Source organism: Podarcis filfolensis, assembly GCF_964270895.1.
Source record: "Podarcis filfolensis genome assembly, chromosome: 2".
Classification (NCBI taxonomy): Eukaryota; Metazoa; Chordata; class Lepidosauria; order Squamata; family Lacertidae; genus Podarcis; species Podarcis filfolensis.
The window spans coordinates 116,206,614-116,227,643 of NC_139605.1; the positions used below are offsets into that span (position 1 = coordinate 116,206,614).

A 21,030-nucleotide genomic window follows, 5' to 3' on the forward strand; every position below is an offset into this window, starting at 1 on the left:
AATGCAGATAGGTAGGGGCTTCCACAATCCATGGTGGTGAATGGTTGACATATTAGATGTGTCTTCGTAGATTCCAGTGATGAACTCCTTCCATACTAAACAGTCTTTGATACTGATCCTTGGGGACACAGGTGGCGCTGTGGTCTAAACCATTGAGCCTCTTGAATTTGCCAGTCAGAAGGTTGGCGGTTCGAATCCCCACGACGGGGTGAGCTCCCGTTGCTCTGTCTTGTCTCCTGCCAACCTAGCAGTTCAAAAGCACACCAGTGTGAGTAGATAAATAGGTACCACTGCAGCGGGAAGGTAAACAGCGTTTCTGTGCACTCCAGTTTCCATCACGGTTTCCGTTGCGCCAGAAGTGGATTAGCCATGCTGGCCACATGACCCGGAAAGCTGTCGGTGGACAAACGCTGGCTCCCTCAGCCTGAAAGCGAGATGAGCGCCACAACCCCTATAGCCGCCTTTGACTGGACTTAACCATCCAGGGGTCCTTTACCTTTTTTTTACTGATCCCTGGCTCAAATTCAAGCATTGCTTGTTTAATGTCAGATCACTTGCTTCCCTTGAGCTACACAGACTTCCTTTTCCATGGCTTACAAGGCCTTCCATTCCTTCTGGGGTGCCCATGTGTTCTACCTTGTAGAGAGCAGTCCTCTATTTGAAGGGCTGACAGAGGGGCAGTCCTCTACTTTTCTTTCATTCTTTCTTAACCCCTTACTCTCCAAGCAGTGTACAGTAAGATAAAATAGAGATATAATCAGCTAAAACTGATCATAACATTGAAAAACTGACTTAAGACTCCTGCTGAAGTTTTTTTGAGGCCTTCATTCAGCATTTTTAAGGAGTCCTGTATTTGAATGGCTGTTTTGTTGAAGGCTGTTTCAAACATATGGAACCCTAAAGAAGGGAGGAGAGCAGAAATGGGGTCTTGAAGTTGCCCATCGACAGCCAACGGAGCAGACACAGAGGTCACACCTAGTCAGCCTTTCCCACTAGGATGTTGTACAGGTTTTCTAGTAATTATTTCTACATTTGACTCTGTGAATATAAATCAGCACATGCAAAATTTATGCAAACATCTTGCTTTGGTGACACAAAACTGGACAATTTAGTTCTTCATTTGACAGCGCAAGGAACTGAGACTCAGTCAGCACATGACTTGGGGGGATTTGGCTTCCATTCAGCAGTGCCCGACTGACCAACAATCTATTGGGGTTCTTCAGGACTGCCATCACCCAGTTCCTAGGTGCCGATATCCAACAACTGTAGCCTGGATCCAAAAGGGATATTCACACATAGTTCCGATTTGATACCACATTGTGCCACTCAAAAGTTGGCATGTGAAGTTTGGATTTCAAATTTTGTTTTGGATAGTGGCATTTGTTATCTCAAAATGTGAGTGTGTTGTTGTACACTTGTCAATCATGTTGTAAAGACCATGAGCTCTTGATTTTTACCTCTCTATGATTCTGGGATTGTCAATCTTGGTGTGCAGTATTTAAAGGCATATGAAGATACACAATATGAGGGCAATAAATATTTCTTGTAAGAAGTGCTGGCAGCCAACAATGGCAGCCCTATGTTAAGTTCTCCCTCTCTCCATTTGGATGTTTTGCTGAGCTGTCCTGGCCAGGGCTGATGGGAATTGTAGCCCCAAACATCTGGATGGCAGCAGATTGGCAAAGTGCAATTTACCTAGCATCCTGACAACCCGTTGGTGGCAGCTAATAGTTGGGCTAGAGAATCACACAACTTAACAATGTTAGGACACAAGGGATTCGTTCCTACATGTTATTTTTTTATGTTGAAACACTTTGGAATGCCATGTGCTTGTACTTGTGGAGAACACATCTAAATCTTTAAACAAACTCTTAGTAATGTCCCAGAGTGTTTATGAACTACGAAAGTGATGGTGTTGGCCAGTATCCCTGTGGGTCATGACCATCTCCAAAGTACTTTTTGTAAGTTGGAATTGAAAGGTCATCTAGTATAGTGTTCATCAACACTAGGTTCCCAGATGCTATTGGACTACAACTCCCATCATCCCTTACCATTGGTTAAGCTGGCTGGGGATGATGGGAGCTGGAGTCCAAAGCAACATCTGGGAAATCAAAGTTGAAGAACACTTATCTAGTCCAGTCACGTCCAACTCCCAAGAGACTGTGATCTACTCCCACTATAAAAAAACTGGCAGTGATCTACCCAAGATGGCGGCTAACTGGACAGTGATCTACCCAAGATGGTGACTAACTGGCCAAAGTTGTTGAGTTTTTTGGAGGGAGAGAGGCCACAATTTTTTCAATTTCTTGCAGGGGGGGGGAGTGATCACTTTCTGTCATCCCACAATCTACCCGTGACACCCCGGTGATCTACCTAGGACAGCCTGGTGATCTACCAGTAGATCACGATCTACCTGTTGGACATCCCTGATCTAGTCCAAATCATAATAGACACTCCTGCATAAATTAGCCCACAGCCTTGCTGCTTTGTGCGAATTATTATGCGCCACGTGGTGCAATATGAACTGGGCAATGTATCCCTTCCTGCAAGGAACTGCTTCATAAAAGGAAACTTGAAGGTTCCTTCCTTGGTGTAACTGGACCCAAAACGGTAGTCCTACACAGCAGGCAACTCTGAGACACATCAGAGCCCAACTCACCCAACTGAAGCTGCTCCTCTTTTTCTGACGGCCATTTCAGAAGCTTCTGAGGACTGCTTTGGTCACAGGAGTCTCCTGAGCCACTAGAGAAACATCCTTCTTCCTCCAAAGATTGACAGATGGGTGGTGTTGCTATAACTCACGCGTTTTGCATGCAGAGAAGTAGGCTTCACCTTTCAGGTGAATGATGCAGAGGGAGATGGTCCAGCTGCTGTATCCTCCACATCTTCCTTTCCAGGTTCTACCCCCTCATCCTCTACCTCCATCTGCTCTGGTGGCAATTAAAAAAAACTTTTTGGGGTGGTTTGGAGGGAAGGAGGATGGGTGGAGGACTAGAATAGGTGGGAGGTACAGCGTTTACCACTCTACCACTAACACTGAATGAAAAGTCCAGTTCTCCAGTATGTGACCTGGGAAAGCAACCCAATGCAGTTTAAATAGGACCAAACCAGTTTCAATGTGAAGGAATATATCCCTCTATTTTTGTGCCAGTGCTCAAGTTAACTCCTATCTGGTAAAGGGAGTTCTCGTGAATAATAATAATAAATAATAAATTTTATTTATACCCCACCCTCCCTGGCCAGAGCTGGGCGCAGGGCGGCTAACACCAATAAAAATTACAGTAAAAACATAATGGGGGGGGAGGAGACAAAAAAAAAACAAATCTAATTTAAAATACAGGTTAAAATGCAATTTAAAATGCAGCCTCATTTTAAAAGTAGCCCATAGATCACATAAAGGGAGGGAAACATAAGGGTCAGGCTGAGTCCAAAGCAAAGGCCAGGCGGAACAGCTCTGTCTTGCAGGCCCTGCGGAAAGAAATCAGATCCTGCAGGGCCCTGGTCTCATGAGACAGAGCGTTCCACCAGGCCGGAGCCAGTGTTGAAAAGGCCCTGGCTCTGGTTGAGGCTAATCTGACTTCCTTAGGGCCTGGGACCTCTAGGGTGTTGCTATATATGGACCTTAAGGTCCTCCGTGGGGCATACCGGGAGAGGTGGTCCCGTAGGTAGGGAGATAATGCATTGCACTTATAGTAATGACTGCAGATTTGAACTAGTATTATTATTTTAGGTAAAGGTAAAGGGACCCCTGACCATTAGGTCCAGTCGTGGCCAACTCTGGGGTTGCGGCGCCCATCTCGCTTTATTGGCCAAGGAAGCCGGCATACAGCTTCCAGGTCATGTGGCCAGCATGAGTAAGCCACTTCTGGCGAACCAGAGCAGCGCACGGAAACGCCATTTACCTTCCCGCCGGCAGTGCTTTTGAACTGCTAGGTTGGCAGGAGCAGGGACCGAACAACGGGAGCTCACCCTGTCACGGGGATTCGAACCGCTGACCTTCTGATCGGCAAGTCCTAGGCTCTGTGGTTTAACCTACAGCGCCACCCGCGTCCCAGTATTATTATTTTATTATTTATTAAATCGGGAAGAATCTTTCGTCACGGAAATGTTCTAATTCTAGAAGAGGCTTCTCCTCTCCTGCTCACGGAAAGGTTTTCAACACGAGCCTTGGTGACGAGATAAAGGGACCCCAAGCAGGGAGGCTCTAAGCCAGGGCTGGGTCCCCCGAAAGCTGCTGAATTCCCCATTTGCTCTGGCCAGCAGGACGAATGATCAAGGATGTTGGGAGTTGGAGTCTGGCCATATCTGGAGGGCCACAGGTTCCTCGCTCCTGCTTTTTAAGCCTTTGAGGGATTAATTGAGAACAGAGCGCACTTGATGTGTTTGATAATAGTAATAACAACAACAACAACAACAACAATAATAATAATAATAATAATAATGTGGTACCGCATGTCGGTCTTGGCAAACCGTGCTCATGTGAAACACCAGACTGAAAAACATGAAGGGGGAAAATGAAGAGGAGGTTGTTTGGGGGAGGGAAAGAGCTTGGTTTAAAATGCCACAACATAATTTAATTAAAAGAAGCCATTAAGCGGGGCAGTGGGGGGAGGGAACCTGGGGAGATTGAAAACAGGAGTTGCTCAGAAGTCGCAATAATAATAAGATGTTCAAAAGCAAGATTTAGATGGCGGGGATGGGTTACGATATAACTTGGCATTCCTTACACACTTACTGTTTGCTAGCACAGAAGTGTGTTTTTGAGCAGAGAGAATAGCTTTGAATAGGACAGTTACTGTTATAGGATTTTGTGCCATTTCCAGCCCCACAAGTTCTGTCGATCTCTGCATTGGCATTAGACGCCTACCTGAAGTAACTTAAATATTATTTATCTAGGCTTGCCAGCTTGCAAACCTGAGATTTCCTTCTCTCCTGCTAAACCTGCTGATTAATCCAGAGACGCCGCGGCCTCAGCTTCTCTTCCGTGTTCCTCTTATCCTTCCTTCTTCCTCCACTTCCTGTGGTCAGAACTGACCATACAACAGCTATTGCCTTGCTTGTTTTCTTGAGTTCCTCTTGTTCTCTGGTGTACAGTGATGACTTTACAAATAATGTCATGTAAATTGCATGGTTGTCTTAGTCTGTTCTCCTCATTATCTTAAGCCTTGTTCTGCGTCTGTGAAGTTACACTGAGTTCTTTGCGCTGAGAGGTTTTGAAAGCAGATGCATATGATTAATTCCCAAGGGCTAACATGAACCACTTATTGCAGAGGTAGAAAACATGGTCCCTTCCAGATGTTGGTGGACCAACTCCCATTAGCCCCAGCCAGCCCAGTCAGTGCTCAAGGGTGAAGAGTGCTGATGTTGACTCTCCCCAACTTAGGTCATATCCACATCATATGGGGAAGGCATGTGACTTCCCCAAAGATTCCTGGGAACTCTACTGCCCATCAGCTGATGAACAGTAAAGCTGAAATCACAGCACACAGTGATGCCAGGCATTTGACAGATCCACCTTCCAGATCCACTATCCGCCTTCTATGCTGGAATCCGATAAGGATCTGGCTGGCAGAGCCAAAAAATATTTTCCACTCCTACATTAGAGACTCATGATAGTATAAAATTGTGGGAGTTGATGGGTTGCGCTGGTTGTTTATTTGTTAAATTTGTATCCCACCCTTCATCCCAGGGCAGAAAACAACAAGGGATAAAGCTGTTTTACAAATCTTAAAAACTATTTTAGTACAGATGCAGACTGGAAAAGGCTGGTTAAAAGAGGAAGATCTTCAGTAGGCAAGTGGAGGGCAGCTGCCATAATGCGAAGTGCCCATTGTGGTGCAGTGGTTAAGAGCGGTAGACTCGTAATCTGGTGAACCGGGTTCGTGTCTCCGCTCCTCCACATGCAGCTGCTGGGTGACCTTGGGCTAGTCACACTTCTTTGAAGTCTCTCAGCCTCACTCACCTCACAGACTGTTTGTTGTGGGGGAAGAAGGGAAAATAAGATTGTTAGCCGCTTTGAGACTCCTTAGGGTATTGATAAAGCGGGATATCAAATCCAAATCCAAACTCTTCTTCTTCCTACATTGTGTGGAACAGGTCTCCGGATAAGATGTTATGAGGAGCATGCACATTGTTGCGGTGAGAGGTAGAGGAGTGAGACTGCACTTGCTTGTGGTCAGAACATTCATAGGGTTTTCCCATGCCTTCATCTGAAGAGATACCAGTGGCTGTGATCCCATGTGTGCATGTTCAACATGATGTGCGAAAAAGGCTCTTCTCATTGGCTCCTCCGTCTTTCAGTCTCCTCTGCCCGCCCAGTGGCAACTCTTTTGGTGCAAATTGAGCGACACCACTCATCCCCAATACCTGAACATCTTCCCCGCCCTATATGGGATTGAGAACACATGAATGAGAGTCAGAAAAGGGCGAGTGAGATGCCTGTAACACCCAGTGGCAATTATCCCGCACACCATCACCTGTCAAACCTCTCTGCATCACCCGTACCGACTTCTGTGGCCCTCCTGTCTAAGCATAAGCTGAGGTTCTTTGGGTGCTGGTTTCTCTAAAAGGTAAAGGGACCCCTGACCATTAGGTCCAGTCGTGACTAACTCTGGGGTTGCGGCGCTCATCTCACTTTACTGGCCGAGGGAGCCGGCGTACAGCTTCCGGGTCGTGTGGCCAGCATGACTAAGCCGCTTCTGGCGAACCAGAGCAGCACACAGAAACGCTGTTTATCTTCCCGCTGGAGTGGTACCTATTTATCTACTTGCACTCTGACGTGCTTTCGAACTGCTAGGTTGGCAGGGACTGAGCAACGGGAGCTCACCCTGTCGCGGGGATTCGAACCGCCGACCTTCTGATCGGCAAGTCCTAGGCTCTGTGGTTCAACCCACAGCACCACCCTGCTGGTTTCTCTACCACTCGCCAAATGCCATACTTGTAAGGAGCAGCCATGGAAGCTCGGAGGACATGGCACCCTGGGTAGAACTTCTTCAAGCGGTGCTTTGTGTCAGCACGTCATGTGCAAAATGAAAGTGCAAATGCCTTCAATCTGATGAAGACGCTCTGGCCTAAAGCCAGTGGTCTCCATCTCCTGCTAATGAAGCAGAAGGCACCAATACAAATACTGCGGCTGTGTAACCCACCCAAGAGAAACCATTTCATCAGTGAACACAGTTGCCCACTGTTAAGATGTGCCAAGCACGCTCTCTCCCAACGTTTGTGGTTCTCCTGAAAGTCTGGCCTTTTGAAATGGAGATATTTCGTATCGCCCTCAGCAACTTAACCTTTGTACTATTTTAACACAGTTTTTTTTTTTAGTCAATGCAGTGGCAGCTACAAGCTTCACCGTGCAAGACAAATTAACGGAGCCCCCAAATACATTATCTTTCCTCTGCTGTTGTTGATCTTCCAAAATTTTCAAAATACTTCTGTGGTTACTCCCTGTCTTGCAGAACCTTACCATGAGAATTGAGTTGGAGGAAGGGCCAGGGCCAGATTCAGGATGGGTGCCACACAGGGTGCAGAGTTGAGGGGGTACAAAACAACAACAACAACAACAACAACAACAACAACAACAACAACAACCCTGTATTTATATGGGTACCTGCTGAGAAGATCCATGAAAAAGCAACTGTACCAAAAGGAATTATTGTGAAAATAAAATTATTATTTTTCTGGGCAGGGGCAAGAATGCCATAGTACCAAAGTCCACCTCTATATGGGGCTGTAAAATGCAAGTTTATACAAGGTCAGATTATTTGTCCATCTCACCCAGGGTTGTCTACTCTGAGTAGCACTGGATCCCAGATCACTAGCAGAGAGTCCTTCCCATCACTTGTCACCCAGTCCTTTAATCCATAGGTTAAAGGGATTAAATATGGAATTAAGCGTGAGACTTTCTCTATGCAAAGCATGCATTCTAACACTAGACTACAGTCCCTTCTTCCCTGTCTTGTAGTCTAGCAACATGTCTTAATGAGTGACCAGCCATAGTCTCAGGGAAGTATATAAGCAATGTGTGCCTTATCTCAAGGATAGCAAAATTTGGTCTCTCCAGATGTTGGTGGACTGCAACTCCCATCATCCCTGACCATTGGTCATGTTGCTTGGGGAGATGGGAGCTTCCCTGTCCCTTCTTTATACCTTACAGTCAATTTGGAAGAGATTACAGTTCAACTAATTGAAAATGGTTTTCGTTTAGACAATGTGCTGTGGATGTTCATAGTGTGGTCAATTCTGTCTTAGTCGGGTTGGGTGAATGAAATGAACTTTGTAGTTACATGCTAAATTAAGAGTCAACAGTTCTTAAAGATAAAATTCATGCATTTGCCCAGACTCATTTCTGATGTCAAAGGAAGAGAGAGAGAGAGAGAGAGAGAGAGAGAGAGAGAGAGAGAGAGAGAGAGACTGTAATAGTATTTTTCCTTGCTTTTAGAAGCAGGGTTTGAATTTCACCTCTGGCTGTGATGCCACAAGGTGAGATTTGTGAAACAGCCAGAATGAAATGCAAAACTACTTGAATTTCAAGTCTTTTCAAATTTTGTTTCTGGATACGAAATGGGGACCTTTTCCGTGATACAGGCCATGAATTTTTCCAATAAACCTAAAAAGGCCCTCCCTTTACTACCACAGTTATATAACAACTAGGCACTGTATGGAAGCAGATAGTTGTTCCAGACCATATGGTTTACCATCTAATTGAAACCAACAGAACAAAGGGAAGGTGTGGACAGAATTTAACACAGCCAGCAGCCCAGAATAGGAACAGGAAAATTACCTATTATGAAATGGTTCTGATTCTCTCGGTGAGTGTTGTTGAGATGTGGAAAACATCTCACAGGAAGGTTGAACCCCATGGCGAATGTTGCTCACAGCTTAGTTCCAAGAAGGGGGAAGTTGACAGAAAAGCAGGTTATCAGCAATTGCAAAAACAACGAGACTAGTTTAATCCAAGTGAAGTTGTGCAAAAATGCCACATGTTTTCATGGCTCATATTTGTTTCAATAGGGTTTGCTCAATGACTTATCAGTACCATCACACAGTAGTAGCCTTGACTGCACATCGCTTAAAGCCATAAGCTAAACTAAAGATTTAAACTTAAACTTAGTGCATCTTGTCTTTTTTTTTATAAGATATTTATTAAAGTTTTAAAAGTTTATATAAAATAGAAAAAACAAAAAACAGAAACAGTAAAAATACATACAAAACACATACAACAACAAGTATAATTTCAATCCCTTATATTCATAAAACTTACTTTCCCGACCTCCTCATACCTCCCCTTTCTGTATTCCAATCTCTAATTAATTCAATTCAGCAAATCCTTCCCCTAATTTCTATATAATTTTTAACCTTTCTTTTCTTGATCACTTAATCATTACAGCTTATAACCACTTAATTTCTGAATCAACATCGTTCTAACCTTCAATAATTTTACAATGTTTCCTAAGATAGTCCTTAAATTTCTTCCAATCTTCTTCCGCCGTCTCTTTTCCCTGGTCTCGGATTCTGCCGGTCATTTCTGCCAGTCCCATATAATCTAAAACCTTCATCTGCCATTCTTCCACGGTGGGTAGATCTTCTGTCTTCCAATACTTTGCGATGAGAAACTTAGTGCATCTTGTCAATATCACAGGTCCTTTGCTCCTCCCCTGCTCTTGTTTCTGGAGCAAAGCTGTGCTCTAAGCCATGGTTTTATCTGAACCCAGCTCATGGTTTTTTCTTTCCAAACAAACCATGAGCTGTAGCTAAGGCTTGTTCCTGGCTCACCGCTCCTGCTCTCGGGAAGACAAACCACAACTGAAGTTCAGACATCATGCTGAATAGTAATTTGTTTAATTTATTTCATTAAATATGTGTATACTGCTCTTCCTTCGAAGATCCCAGGATGGTTCACAGCGTAAAACAAAATAAAAACACAGTACAGTAATCCCAAATAGTAATCCCAAACTATATATTCAATTTTCCTTTGCCAAAGATTTTTGTTTCTTTTTCTCTCCCCCCCCCCTCCACATCTAGGAAGAAGCTTCCAATGGCTCCAGCCCCCTGGGAATGTTGACGGACACTTGCCACAAATTGGATTTGACCCTGTTGGGAAAAGCGGAGGAAAAGCTTTGGAGAGAAACCTTATCTTCTGGGTGTGGAGCCTTTCGCTCCAAAAATCTGGAGCGCAGAAGGCATGGGAGATTCCTATACGGCCACTTTCCCTAACGGGAATGGACTCCTGTCTCCTTCAGCAAGCCCTCAAGCTTCCACCACTTACAGCAATGATTACAGTCCGTTCTCCCATTCCTTCCCAGCCTCCCCAACATCTCAAGACCCATCATCCCTGCTGGTATCCAAGGGGCACCCTTCTTCCGACTGCCTCCCCAGTGTCTACACCTCTTTGGACATGGCACATCCTTATGGCTCCTGGTACAAAGCTGGCATCCACCCGGGCATCTCCACCACTTCTAGCAACCCAACGGCTTCCTGGTGGGACATGCACTCCAACAGCAACTGGCTGAGCTCCCAGCCGCAGTCAGATGGACTTCAGAGCTCCTTGCAGACCATGCCCAGCCAGGCTCCCATCAGCCCCCAGCTGCCCAGTTACACTTCTGAATTCACCACCTTAAACCCTGCTCCATACCCGGCTGTGGGCATCACTTCCTCGTCGCACCTTCTCCCTTCAGGTCAACATGTGCTGCCCCAAGAGATGTACAAACCCAAGCCGGTGGCCAACAACTCCCTGATGGAAGGTGGGATCGGACTGAAGTCCGGAAGAGGCGGCTCCTTTGGGAGTACGGCAGGCCGGTCGACCTGCGACTGCCCCAACTGCCAAGAGCTGGAGAGGCTCGGGGCCTCGGCAGCCAGCCTGCGGAAGAAGCCCATCCACAGCTGCCACATCCCGGGCTGCGGGAAGGTCTACGGGAAGGCCTCGCACCTCAAGGCCCACCTGCGGTGGCACACCGGGGAGCGCCCCTTCGTCTGCAACTGGCTCTTCTGCGGCAAGCGCTTCACCCGCTCGGACGAGCTGGAGCGCCACGTCCGCACCCACACCCGGGAGAAGAAGTTCACCTGCTTGCTATGCAACAAGCGCTTCACCCGTAGCGACCACCTCAGCAAGCACCAGAAGACCCACAACGAGATGGGCGTAGGGAAGCCCCCCGAGGGCGAAGCAGAACGGGAAGAGGCGGCCGCAGTAGCCGGTTCTCCCAGCGCTGCCTTGCAGGACGGCCTCCCTGGAGACGAGAAAGACGCCACCAGCCCAGAGCAGAGCAACCTGCTGGAGATCTAGGTCGCTTGTGCTGAGTGCTTGCTCCACCTTTGTTGCGTCACACCACCGACACCCTTTTTTAACGCCTCTGAGCGAAATAATTCATTCCCTGGGGGAAAGCACAGACGCAGACCTCGTGCCAAACTTCGCTTCCCCTCCAACCCCCCAAACGAACTTCGCTGAGAGACCCCTGAAGGTCCACGACTTTGTGGCCAAAGACACAAATATCCGAGCCAAAATCTTGAAGCTAAGTCTCCGGTCATCCTCTGGATGGTTACAACCAAAGAGCGTCCCTACCTTGGTCTCAGCATGGTCACTCAAGGGAATGGACAAGAAATCTGAAGTCGTGCCATGCAGAGTTGGCCAACTAGCAGGCAGGGCAGGAATAACGTGGGTTTTTCTCAGGGTATGTATAGGAATCACCTTTTGTCTAGCATAACCCACTGAGGATTCAGTTCGAATCACCTCCTCTAACTTTGTACAGTGAGCAGCAGTCTTGCAGCAGGTGGAGAGAAGAAGACAGTGAGAGGTCTGGAGCAGCTTTGAGACTAAGGTGGAATACCTGTCTCCACAGAACATACCCCTGGTCCAGAGCTCTTAAAGAGGCAAGCGCGATCTCTAGCTCAGGACATGGCAAATAGGCTTTATAGGTCCAGATCCGGAAGGGGCTCCTGTTCCTTTAAGAATGGCAAGCTAGGGCAAATTCCACTAGAGGCGGCTTTTCAGGTACACTGCAGCACTGATAAGAAAAGCCATAACTGGTGACACTCTTAAAGGTACAGAAGCCATCTCCGAGTCTGGACATGCAGTTGACAGTGGGACTAATGGGAAATAGAACTGACTGGTGGAGCATGAATAAATTTGAAGCCCTTTTATATGCAATTGGGAGCCATTGGTTGGGGGTTTGTACAGGTAATGGGAGCTTTGCCATTAAAATCCCATTCAATTTAAAATGAAGCATGTTGCTCTTGGGCAGTAGCAGGCAAGTTCAGAGGACAGTTTTGAAAGGGGACGGATGGGCATCCATTTAAACAACCATCTCTCCGTTCTTCACACGCAACAAGGGCTCCGTCGCTCCCTCTCCTGTCAATGCAAGTCTGGCAAAGGCCATAGCAGAGTGTTGGTGGTATAACATTGTTCCAGAGACGGTGTCTGCCTTTTGCAGGTGCCAGCCATGCCTTTGCTTCTGGTTTAGAATGCATGTACCAAGCTGAGGACCATGGGAATGGAAGCCGTCCACATGGATAAGAGACTATATTCAGACAGTTGGTGGACATGGCCCCATACAGTTAAAAACGGGACTCTCTTTCCATTGAAATCCAGAGAACGCGGAAATTTCTTCTGATGCACTCTGCTAGATGCACAGAGGTAAAGAGGGTTGGAGAGGAACGAAGGCCAACCACTCTGTAGAAGTCAAGAAGGGGCAAGTTGTCCCGCAAAGGTGCTACAAGACCCTTGGAGCTTCCTCTCCCCATGTATTTAATCTAGAAGTATATTTATGCCTTAAATTATGATGACAAATTAACAGAGGGAAGGAGGCAACTAGGTTCTCCAAGAGGCCTCTGTAATGTGAGGCATCTGTTATCTTATCAGGATAGTCTTTCTGTTAACTGGGGGACTTGCTCTGTGCAAAACAGCATGATCTATAACTTGCTCGGTTTCCTTTGTTTTTTGTTCGCTTCGTAAGGTGAAAAAAAATGGAGTATTTATAACCTTGAAATGCTTTTTTTTTTTTGTTTAAGTTCTGTGTCGTTTTTTTACGATCCATTGGGATTTTGAAAACCCCTTGTTAATATCAGAAATACGGAGCCAGATTTTGTTTGCTAAGTGCACATATTTCGGGGGAAAGGGTTTAGTTTGCTTTAAGACCTCTGGCTTAATCATCAGTGATGGGGAGCCACTGGCACAAGCCCCTATTTTGGGGGTGGGCAGAGCTGGTCTAAGACATTTTGCCGCCTGTGGCAAAGAACAGGACCGTGTCCCACATTCCATGTTCAGAAGCTGATTTGACTGGCAGGTGAATCTTATTTCCATGCTGATGATGAGCCTTCACCATACCTGATGCTCAGCAGGCTAATTTTGGGGGTGTAGGACTGGCCATGAGGCATACACCGCTGACCTCCAGCAGAAGACAGTGGTCAGAAGGGGCTCTCTTTGACATATGCCACCTCTCTCTGCCCAACGGTATGGCCAACTCTGATTTGGGGACATTGCCTTTCTGTGGACGCGTATTGCTGAACTGCTTCCATTTACCTTAGATCAGCCTGCCGTTTCAGGGCTGTTGGAAGTACGACACATTTCAAAGAGGCTGCCATGGAAAATGGCATTCCTGTGTTTGCCACTTTTCTCCTGTAACATTTGGGCACCTTTTTCAGTTTGTGATTTTATGTTGGGTGTTTCTTCCCACATTGTTCATTGGCTGGAAGAGGGTACACATCGTCTGATGGTGTCAGCATGCCTAAACATTCTTGGGAGAGTGAGGGCTGCCCATTATTAAGCAAGTAAACCAGATACGCTTCAGCATCTGTGTAAGAAGAGAAGTACACTTATTTCAGCAACAGAAGTAAAAAAAATCTTTTTAAAAAAAAACACCAACATTTTACCTGCTCGGTGGCACATCTCACATGGATATTTTTTTAAAAGAAAAAACAGTTTGGATTTTGCTTGTTTTTAATTTAATTAAGAATAAAATATAAGCTATGTTGTGGGGGAAGCTTAAAGAAACTCGATTCTTATGTTTGGAGGAAAGCACAGTCCAGTGCTTCTGTACCACAATTCAAATAAAATTGCACTCCTAAGGCTTGCAATGTGGCTATTTATGGGTTGGGCCTTTACAGTTGTTAACAGCCTCACAGTCATGCTGGGTAACCCTGAGGTCTACTTTTATTTATTTTTAAAAGCTGCCTTTTGGTCACAAAACAAGCAGGAGAGTTACGACACACCATTCGAAAATCACATAATAAATCAAACTCGCAACTCACAAGATAAAAAGGGGAAAGAGTCACCGTAGTGGAACTTCCTCTGTAGGGCACAGCTGTAAAGTTTGTTGTGACTTTTAGGAAAGGGATGCACAAGGAGCACACGTATTGGAGCATTACTGGCCAGTTTCCGGTGGAGCACCTGGTGTCTGCCGGTTGCTAGGGCTTCTTCAAAGGATGCTGGACTAGGTGAGGCATGTATGTTCGTAAGAAGACTTTGCACTCGGGATCTATTAAACACAGACTAGGCATGCCTCAACTGTTTAAGAGCTGCTTAATAGTGCGGTATTCATTCTTGCTTTGTAAAGTTAAGACCACATGGGAGGACCACAGGGATTCTAGAAAAGAAGACTACACGATACTGAAGTCCGCTCGCCCCTGATCTATGGTATTCTGTCAGTTCACGATGGGCAAGTCCAGGGGTCAGCAACCTTTTTCAGCCATGGGCCAGTCCACCATCCCTCAGACCATGTGGTGGGCCAGACTATATTTTGAGGAGGGGGAATGAATGAATTCCTATGCCCCACAAATAACCCAGAGATGCATTTTAAATAAAAGAACACATTCTACTCATGTAAAAACATGCTGATTCCCGGACCGTCCGCAGGCCGGATTGGGAAGGGGATTGGGCTTCATCTGGCCCTCAGGCCTTAGGTTGCCTAAGTCCCAGTTCTTCTGCATCTGAACTGAGTATGTACCCTTATACATGCCCCCACAATCCCCTGAAATACAGCAACATTCAGGGCCAGACATGTACAGATTCCTTGGTAGATGTTCAACTTCCAAGGTGTCTAGCAAATTGGGGTGAGCGCACAAAGGAGAAAACTTCAATGCCAATTTTATTTTTTCATGACTTTGAAAATGGGACAAAAAGGCATCCCAAATGGGACAGGGGACGCTGCTGTTTCTTAAGGGATGGGTGGGGCAGACAGCAGCTGTAGTCCCAGCATTTTTTTGGAGCTTTTTTTAAAAAAATAATGGTAGCAACTACATTGCCTCATTAGCCTGAGAATCTGTCAGCTTGCCTGTAGGTAACCTCAGTGACTATGAGGTAGATATTGCCTCTGGAGGTCAGCTGGGGGGCCATATGGGATTTTCCTGCGTTTAGTTCCCATAGCGGAGAAGGAATCACACTCCCACAGGGCAATCATCGCAAAGCCCCCAAACTGTTGTTTGGGAAATGGTGACTACCAGAGATCCCAGCCCCCCTTGGAACAAAGGCCTTCTGTCAGCAAGGCTTTCACAAAGGCACAATGGACCTTTGTGAAAAGACAAGCTCCCGTCAGAAGGAGCAGCAATTACAGCTAACACCAGCCAGCCTTGACTTTAACTCCTTGGGATTCACAATATTGTCCTAGCCCAGCCTAAAGGGAATATAAGATGCTCAGCAGGTCCTCTTCCTCACAAGTGATAACTGGGCGCCATTGTGGCAACACTGTTGTGTTGCTGTCTGAAACCATCTTTAAAAGGATGGAAGAAGGGTCTTCAGCTATTCTGGGCCAGTGGGCACATTTGGAACTCTGGACACTTACAAATGGCTGCTGTGGACGTGTGCCCATTCACAATATGGCAGTGCCCATTTCGCAGAATCGTGGTGAGGCCAAAAGGTAAGTAACTTGCCCAAGAGCCTGGGTATAATGCAGATGTGAGGTTCTGAGCCCCAAAGCACAAAATCACTTCTCTGAACTTGCATCAAATAGGAAGATCATTCTCAAACCAACTTTCCCCAAACAAAGGCCGCCCCCTGTGAAGTCTGTTGTGCTAGCGGAATAGCAGCGTTGGCTATGAGCCAAGCCAGATTTCTTCCTCACTTCCGCTGATGTTTCCTCGCAGTTAAAAGCACTGCTCCTCAATGACTGGTTCTCCACAGTATGTCAGATGTTACAAGTCCAATATACAAAGCCCATCATAAACTATGAAGCGATCCCCCGCCAAAAAAGTACACACTTCTCTTCCCCTCTTTTCCTGAAGCCTGATCTCTACTTCTTTAGATGCTGAGACAGATCTGGGGAAAGCAAAGTGGGAAAGTCTACTGAAAGCCGATCAAGAGGAGAGCACAATACCATTACCAGCAGAAAGGCACTGCAAGATTTTTACTGGGTTCATTTTAATTATACTGTACATCCAGGATACTTCCATGTGGCTCACATATAATATGGTTCCAGCTGAAGATTTTGCGAAAACAGGTTCAATTTCTGGCTACCTCTCTCCTGTTTATTTTGATTTTCATTAAGAGCAGATGAAGACCCTTGCTAGATATGACCAAGATCCCATGTAGTCCAGCATCTGCAGCAGCCATTCCAACAGGATATACAGTTGTACCTTGGAAGTCAAACAGAATCCATTCTGGAAGTCCGTTCAACTTCCAAAACATTTGAAAACCAAAGCGCGGCTTCTGATTGGCTGCAGGAAGATCCTGCAGCCAATCGGAAGCCCCATTGGACGTTCGGCTTCCAAAAGAACGTTCAAAAACCAGAACAGTCACTTCTGGGTTTCGATCGTTCGAGAGCCAAAACGTTCGAGAACTAGGCTGTTCAACTTCCAGGGTATGACTGTATATATAGGAAAGGGAGAGAGATGGGACTGCAGAACCTGTCCATCACCCCTGCTGAAAGGCTAGCAACTCATTTCAAGAACTGAGTAAACAAGAACTAGTGTGTGAGTTTGCTCTTTTCCTCCTCACTCCCAACCCTTTTTCCTTTTGTGTCGTGTCTTTTAGACTGTATACCTGAGAGTAGGAAAGGGCTGTCTCATCACTGATACTTGTAGACTGAAAAGCAGGATAAAAAAGCTTTGGTGAATTAACGAATTCATCAATTAATATAAATTAAGGCCATAGCCCTCTCCTGCTGTCACTCCCAGCTGCTGGCATTCTGTCTCTGAACGTGAAGACTTCGTGTAGCTTCCATTGCTAATAGCCACTAACAGACCTACCCTTCATGATTTTTTTTCCTGGTCCCCCTTTGAATCATTCTCAGGTTGCAACCCGTACAAACTTACATGGGGGAAATTCACACTGAACTCCAGCAGAAAACAAACTGCCTTGGAAAGTAGCGGACTTTCCTTTGTTTTGAAGCAGAGGCTGGATGATGACCACCTATCAAGGATGCTGTAGTAAAGTTCCTGGATCAGAAATAGCGGGTTGGACTAGATGACCTTTGAGTTACCCTCCCACTTCTATAATTTTATGTCCTATTTCTGAGTACGCATAGGACTGCTGCGTGAGCCGGTGGATTCCAAAAAACATGCATTGTGTGAAGTGCTTTATTTTGTCTTTCCTGGATCTACAGCACTACCAATTGATTTCACTGGGTGATCCCATGCCCACTAAATTCTGTTGGCAGGTATATAAATTAACTTGGAGTTTTCATCCTAACATTTTGTAACTGCTATTAGTACAACATATGGGAATAAAGGAGGTGGTGAGGCTTTTCATGGAACTGAAGAGACTTCAATGAAGAAAAGGTAAATTTTGTTGAATGTTTAGGGAGGCTTTTAATGTTTGATGTAGTACAGTATTTTAATATTTTTTTGGGAAGCCGCCCAGAGTGGCTGGAGAAGCCCAGCCAGATAGGCGGGGTATAAATAATAAATTATTATTATAATAATTTAGGCACCATTCAGGGCACATGGAAAACAGCCATATTTCAAAAAGTAAAATCCCCCAAAGTTTTTGAGATTTTTAAAAGACAAGCCCCAAAGTTCTTTTTTTACAAAAACGCAAAAAGACGTGATTTTTCCAGTTTCACTACCTTCCACCTTTCAAATCCCAGTAATGTCTGGGAAAATATGCCACCACTAGGAGGGAGTGGGTTCAAATGTACTATAGCATGGGTAGGCAAACTAAGGCCCAGGGGCCGAATCTGGCCCAATCACCTTCTAAATCTGGCCTGTGAACGGTCAGCATGTTTTTACATGAGTAGAATGTGTCCTTTTATTTAAAATGCATCTCTGGGTTATTTGTGGGGCATAGGAATTCGTTCTCCCCCCCCCAAAAAAAATATAGTCTGGCCCCCCACAAGGTCTGAGGGACAGTGGACCGGCCCCCTGCTGAAAAGGTTTGCTGATCCCTGTACTATAGTATTGGGGGGGGTGTGCAATTTTTCCACTGTTCAGGACTGCGTCAATATGCCCCCATGTGGCAAAAACAAGAAATCTAAGTATGCCAGGTACTGAAACCAGGGGAGCCGAATTGCATGCACATTTCACAGCTCTATTCTATCAGTGCTTACTCAGAAGTAAATCCCCTTGAGTTCAGTGGGACTTAAAGGTAAAGGTAAAGGGACCCCTGACCATTAGGTCCAGTCATGACCGACTCTGGGGTTGTGGCGCTCATCTCGCTTTATTGGCCAAGGGAGCCGGCATACAGCTCCCTGTATGCCGGCATACAGGTCATTATTAAGCCGCTTCTGGCAAACCAGAGAGGCACATGGAAACGCCGTTTACCTTCCCGCTGGAGCAGTACCTATTTATCTACTTGCACTTTGACGTGCTTTCGAACTGCTAGGTTGGCAGGAGCAGGGACTGAGCAACGGGAGCTCACCCCATCGCGGGGATTCGAACCACCGACCTTCTGATTGGCAAGCCCTAGGCTCTGTGGTCTAACTCACAGCGCCACTTTAACTCACAGCGCCGCGTTGGGACTTATTTCCAGGTAAATAGTTATAGGATCACATCTTAAATTCCTCTTAATCTTAATGTTTCCTTTACGCCACTGGACAGTAGCAACCTTACTTAAGATGGGCTGTGCCAGTAGCATTATAACTGCCTTTGGAAGCAAGATTAATAGATAGGGAGAAGGAATGAAAAGGACAGAACTAGGCAGAAAGAGTAAAGGTGACAACAGAATTGAATAAATGAAACAGGGGTCACATGCTGCAGCCTGGGATTAAAAGGAGGTTCTGCATTTGGAAAAAATTAAGTCCGCTGCTTCAGTCTTTACCCTGAGCTCTCCTTTTGCCTCCTTTTCTGGACACGATCCTGCCAATACTTCTCTTTGGTCCAGATCCTGGAAAGTTTTACCAACTTTTTGGGTAGCTCATACCCACGCAGTCACATGTCGATGTAACAACAGGGGCAAAGAGGCAAAAACAAACAAACCAGGACATGTTTATTTGAGGCTTCCAATATACAATGGAAATTAAGTCTCTGACATTCAGATGTGCCCCCAAATACTACCCAGTTCCATGGGACAAAAGTGTGGGGAAAAAACGCTCTCCCTATAGTGGCAGGCTTGCCAATTTTTAATATTTGTTCTGTCCCTTCAGGGTGGTGGTATAGAAATCTACGGCTTTTGCATGGCGAATGTAGCCTTCTGTTTAAAACTGGAATCACATCCATTTGTTCTGCCCATTTTTAGCCTCAGGTCCCTCTGGCATGTTGTCAACCTGGAATATTGCCCATCAATGCAGACCCCAGGTCAAATAATAATAATAATAATAATAATAATAATAATAATAATAATAATTTATTTATACCCCGCCCTCCCCAGCCAAGACCGGGCTCAAGGCGGCTAACAACCAATAATAAAAACAAATTGATTAAAATACAATTTAAAAGAATTAAGATACAACATTAAAACAATTAGGGAGCAATCTCTTCATAGGAGGAGAAAGGAAAAAGAAAGAGGGGGAGGGAATCAAACTGATTCTGAGCCAAAGGCCAGGTGGAACAACTCTGTCTTACAGGCCCTGCGGAAAGAGATCAGGCTGGAGCCAGTGTTGAAAAGGCCCTGGCTCTGGTTGAGGCTAATCTAACTTCCTTAGGGCCTGGGACCTCTAGGGTGTTGCTATATATGGACCTTGAGGCTCTCCGTGGGGCATACCGGAAGAGGCGGTCCCGTAGCTACGAGGGTCCTAGGCCGTGAAGGGCTTTAAAGGTCAAAAGCAGCACCTTAAATCTGACCCTGTACTCTACTGGGAGCCAGTGCAGTTTGAAAAGCACTGGGTGAATATGCTCCCATGGCAGAGACCCCGTGAGGAGCCTCGCTGCAGCATTCTGCACCCGCTGGAGTTTCTGGGTCAGCTTCAAGGGCAGCCCCGCGTAGAGCGAATTACAGTAGTCAAGCCTGGAGGTGACCATCGCATGGATCACTGTGGCCAGGTCGGGGCAGGAAAGGTAAGGGACCAACTGCTTGATGCGGCGAAGGTGGAAAAATGTCACCTTGGCTGTTGTTCCCCACTCCTATTGTAGGAACAGGGACAACAATCTTTGAAAAAACCAGTCCTATAACACATTTCCGCGAAGGATCATAGAATTGCAGAGCTGGAAAGGACCGCAAGGGTCGTCTAATGCAACCCCCTACGATTCAGGGATCTTTTGCCTAGTGTGGGGCTCAAACACACAACCCTGTGATGAATAGTCTTGTGCTTTACCAACTGAGCTATCCCTGGCCTTTAAGGGAAGTTGCTCTGGAATGCAATGGAGCGAATGGCATGGCAGCAAGGCCAGTTTGCAAAATTAAAAAGAGCAAACTGGCAATCGTGCGCAACGATGAAAAGGAAAATTGTCCTGGTTCTGAAATCTGTGCAGGGCTTTTGGCCAGAAACCCCAATAAGCAGGAGGACAACAAGCCACAGCAGAGCTGGTTTACTACAGTTTACACATTGCTATATAATACGGCGGGGGGGGAGGAGAGGGGGAGATAAGATCATGATGCTTAGGAGTCTAACATTACCAAACTGCACCGCCTGATAAAATGCTTCCCTCGCACCTCCAGAAAGAAGCCTCTGGCTTAAGGCATCTGCTGCCTGCAAACGCCGCCCAACCTCCCTCTGGGGCGAAGTCTCCCATGGC

The 21,030-nt window shown here is 46.0% G+C and overlaps 2 protein-coding genes across 2 annotated transcripts in view; one reads left to right on the forward strand and one right to left on the reverse strand.

The window, feature by feature from the left end:
- Positions 1 to 14,227, forward strand: part of SP7 (Sp7 transcription factor) — an 84,395-nt gene extending 70,168 nt beyond the window's left edge. The window contains 2 exon segments of the mRNA XM_083599426.1: positions 10,021 to 10,110; positions 10,112 to 14,227. Of these exon segments, the coding sequence (XP_083455552.1) occupies positions 10,021 to 10,110; positions 10,112 to 11,278 (1,257 nt within the window). The 3' untranslated portion in view covers positions 11,279 to 14,227.
- LOC310755954 (leucine-rich repeat-containing protein 3-like) overlaps positions 1 to 21,030 on the reverse strand; it is a 220,576-nt gene that overhangs the window by 125,464 nt on the left and 74,082 nt on the right. The gene's annotated exons all lie outside the window — the stretch shown is intronic.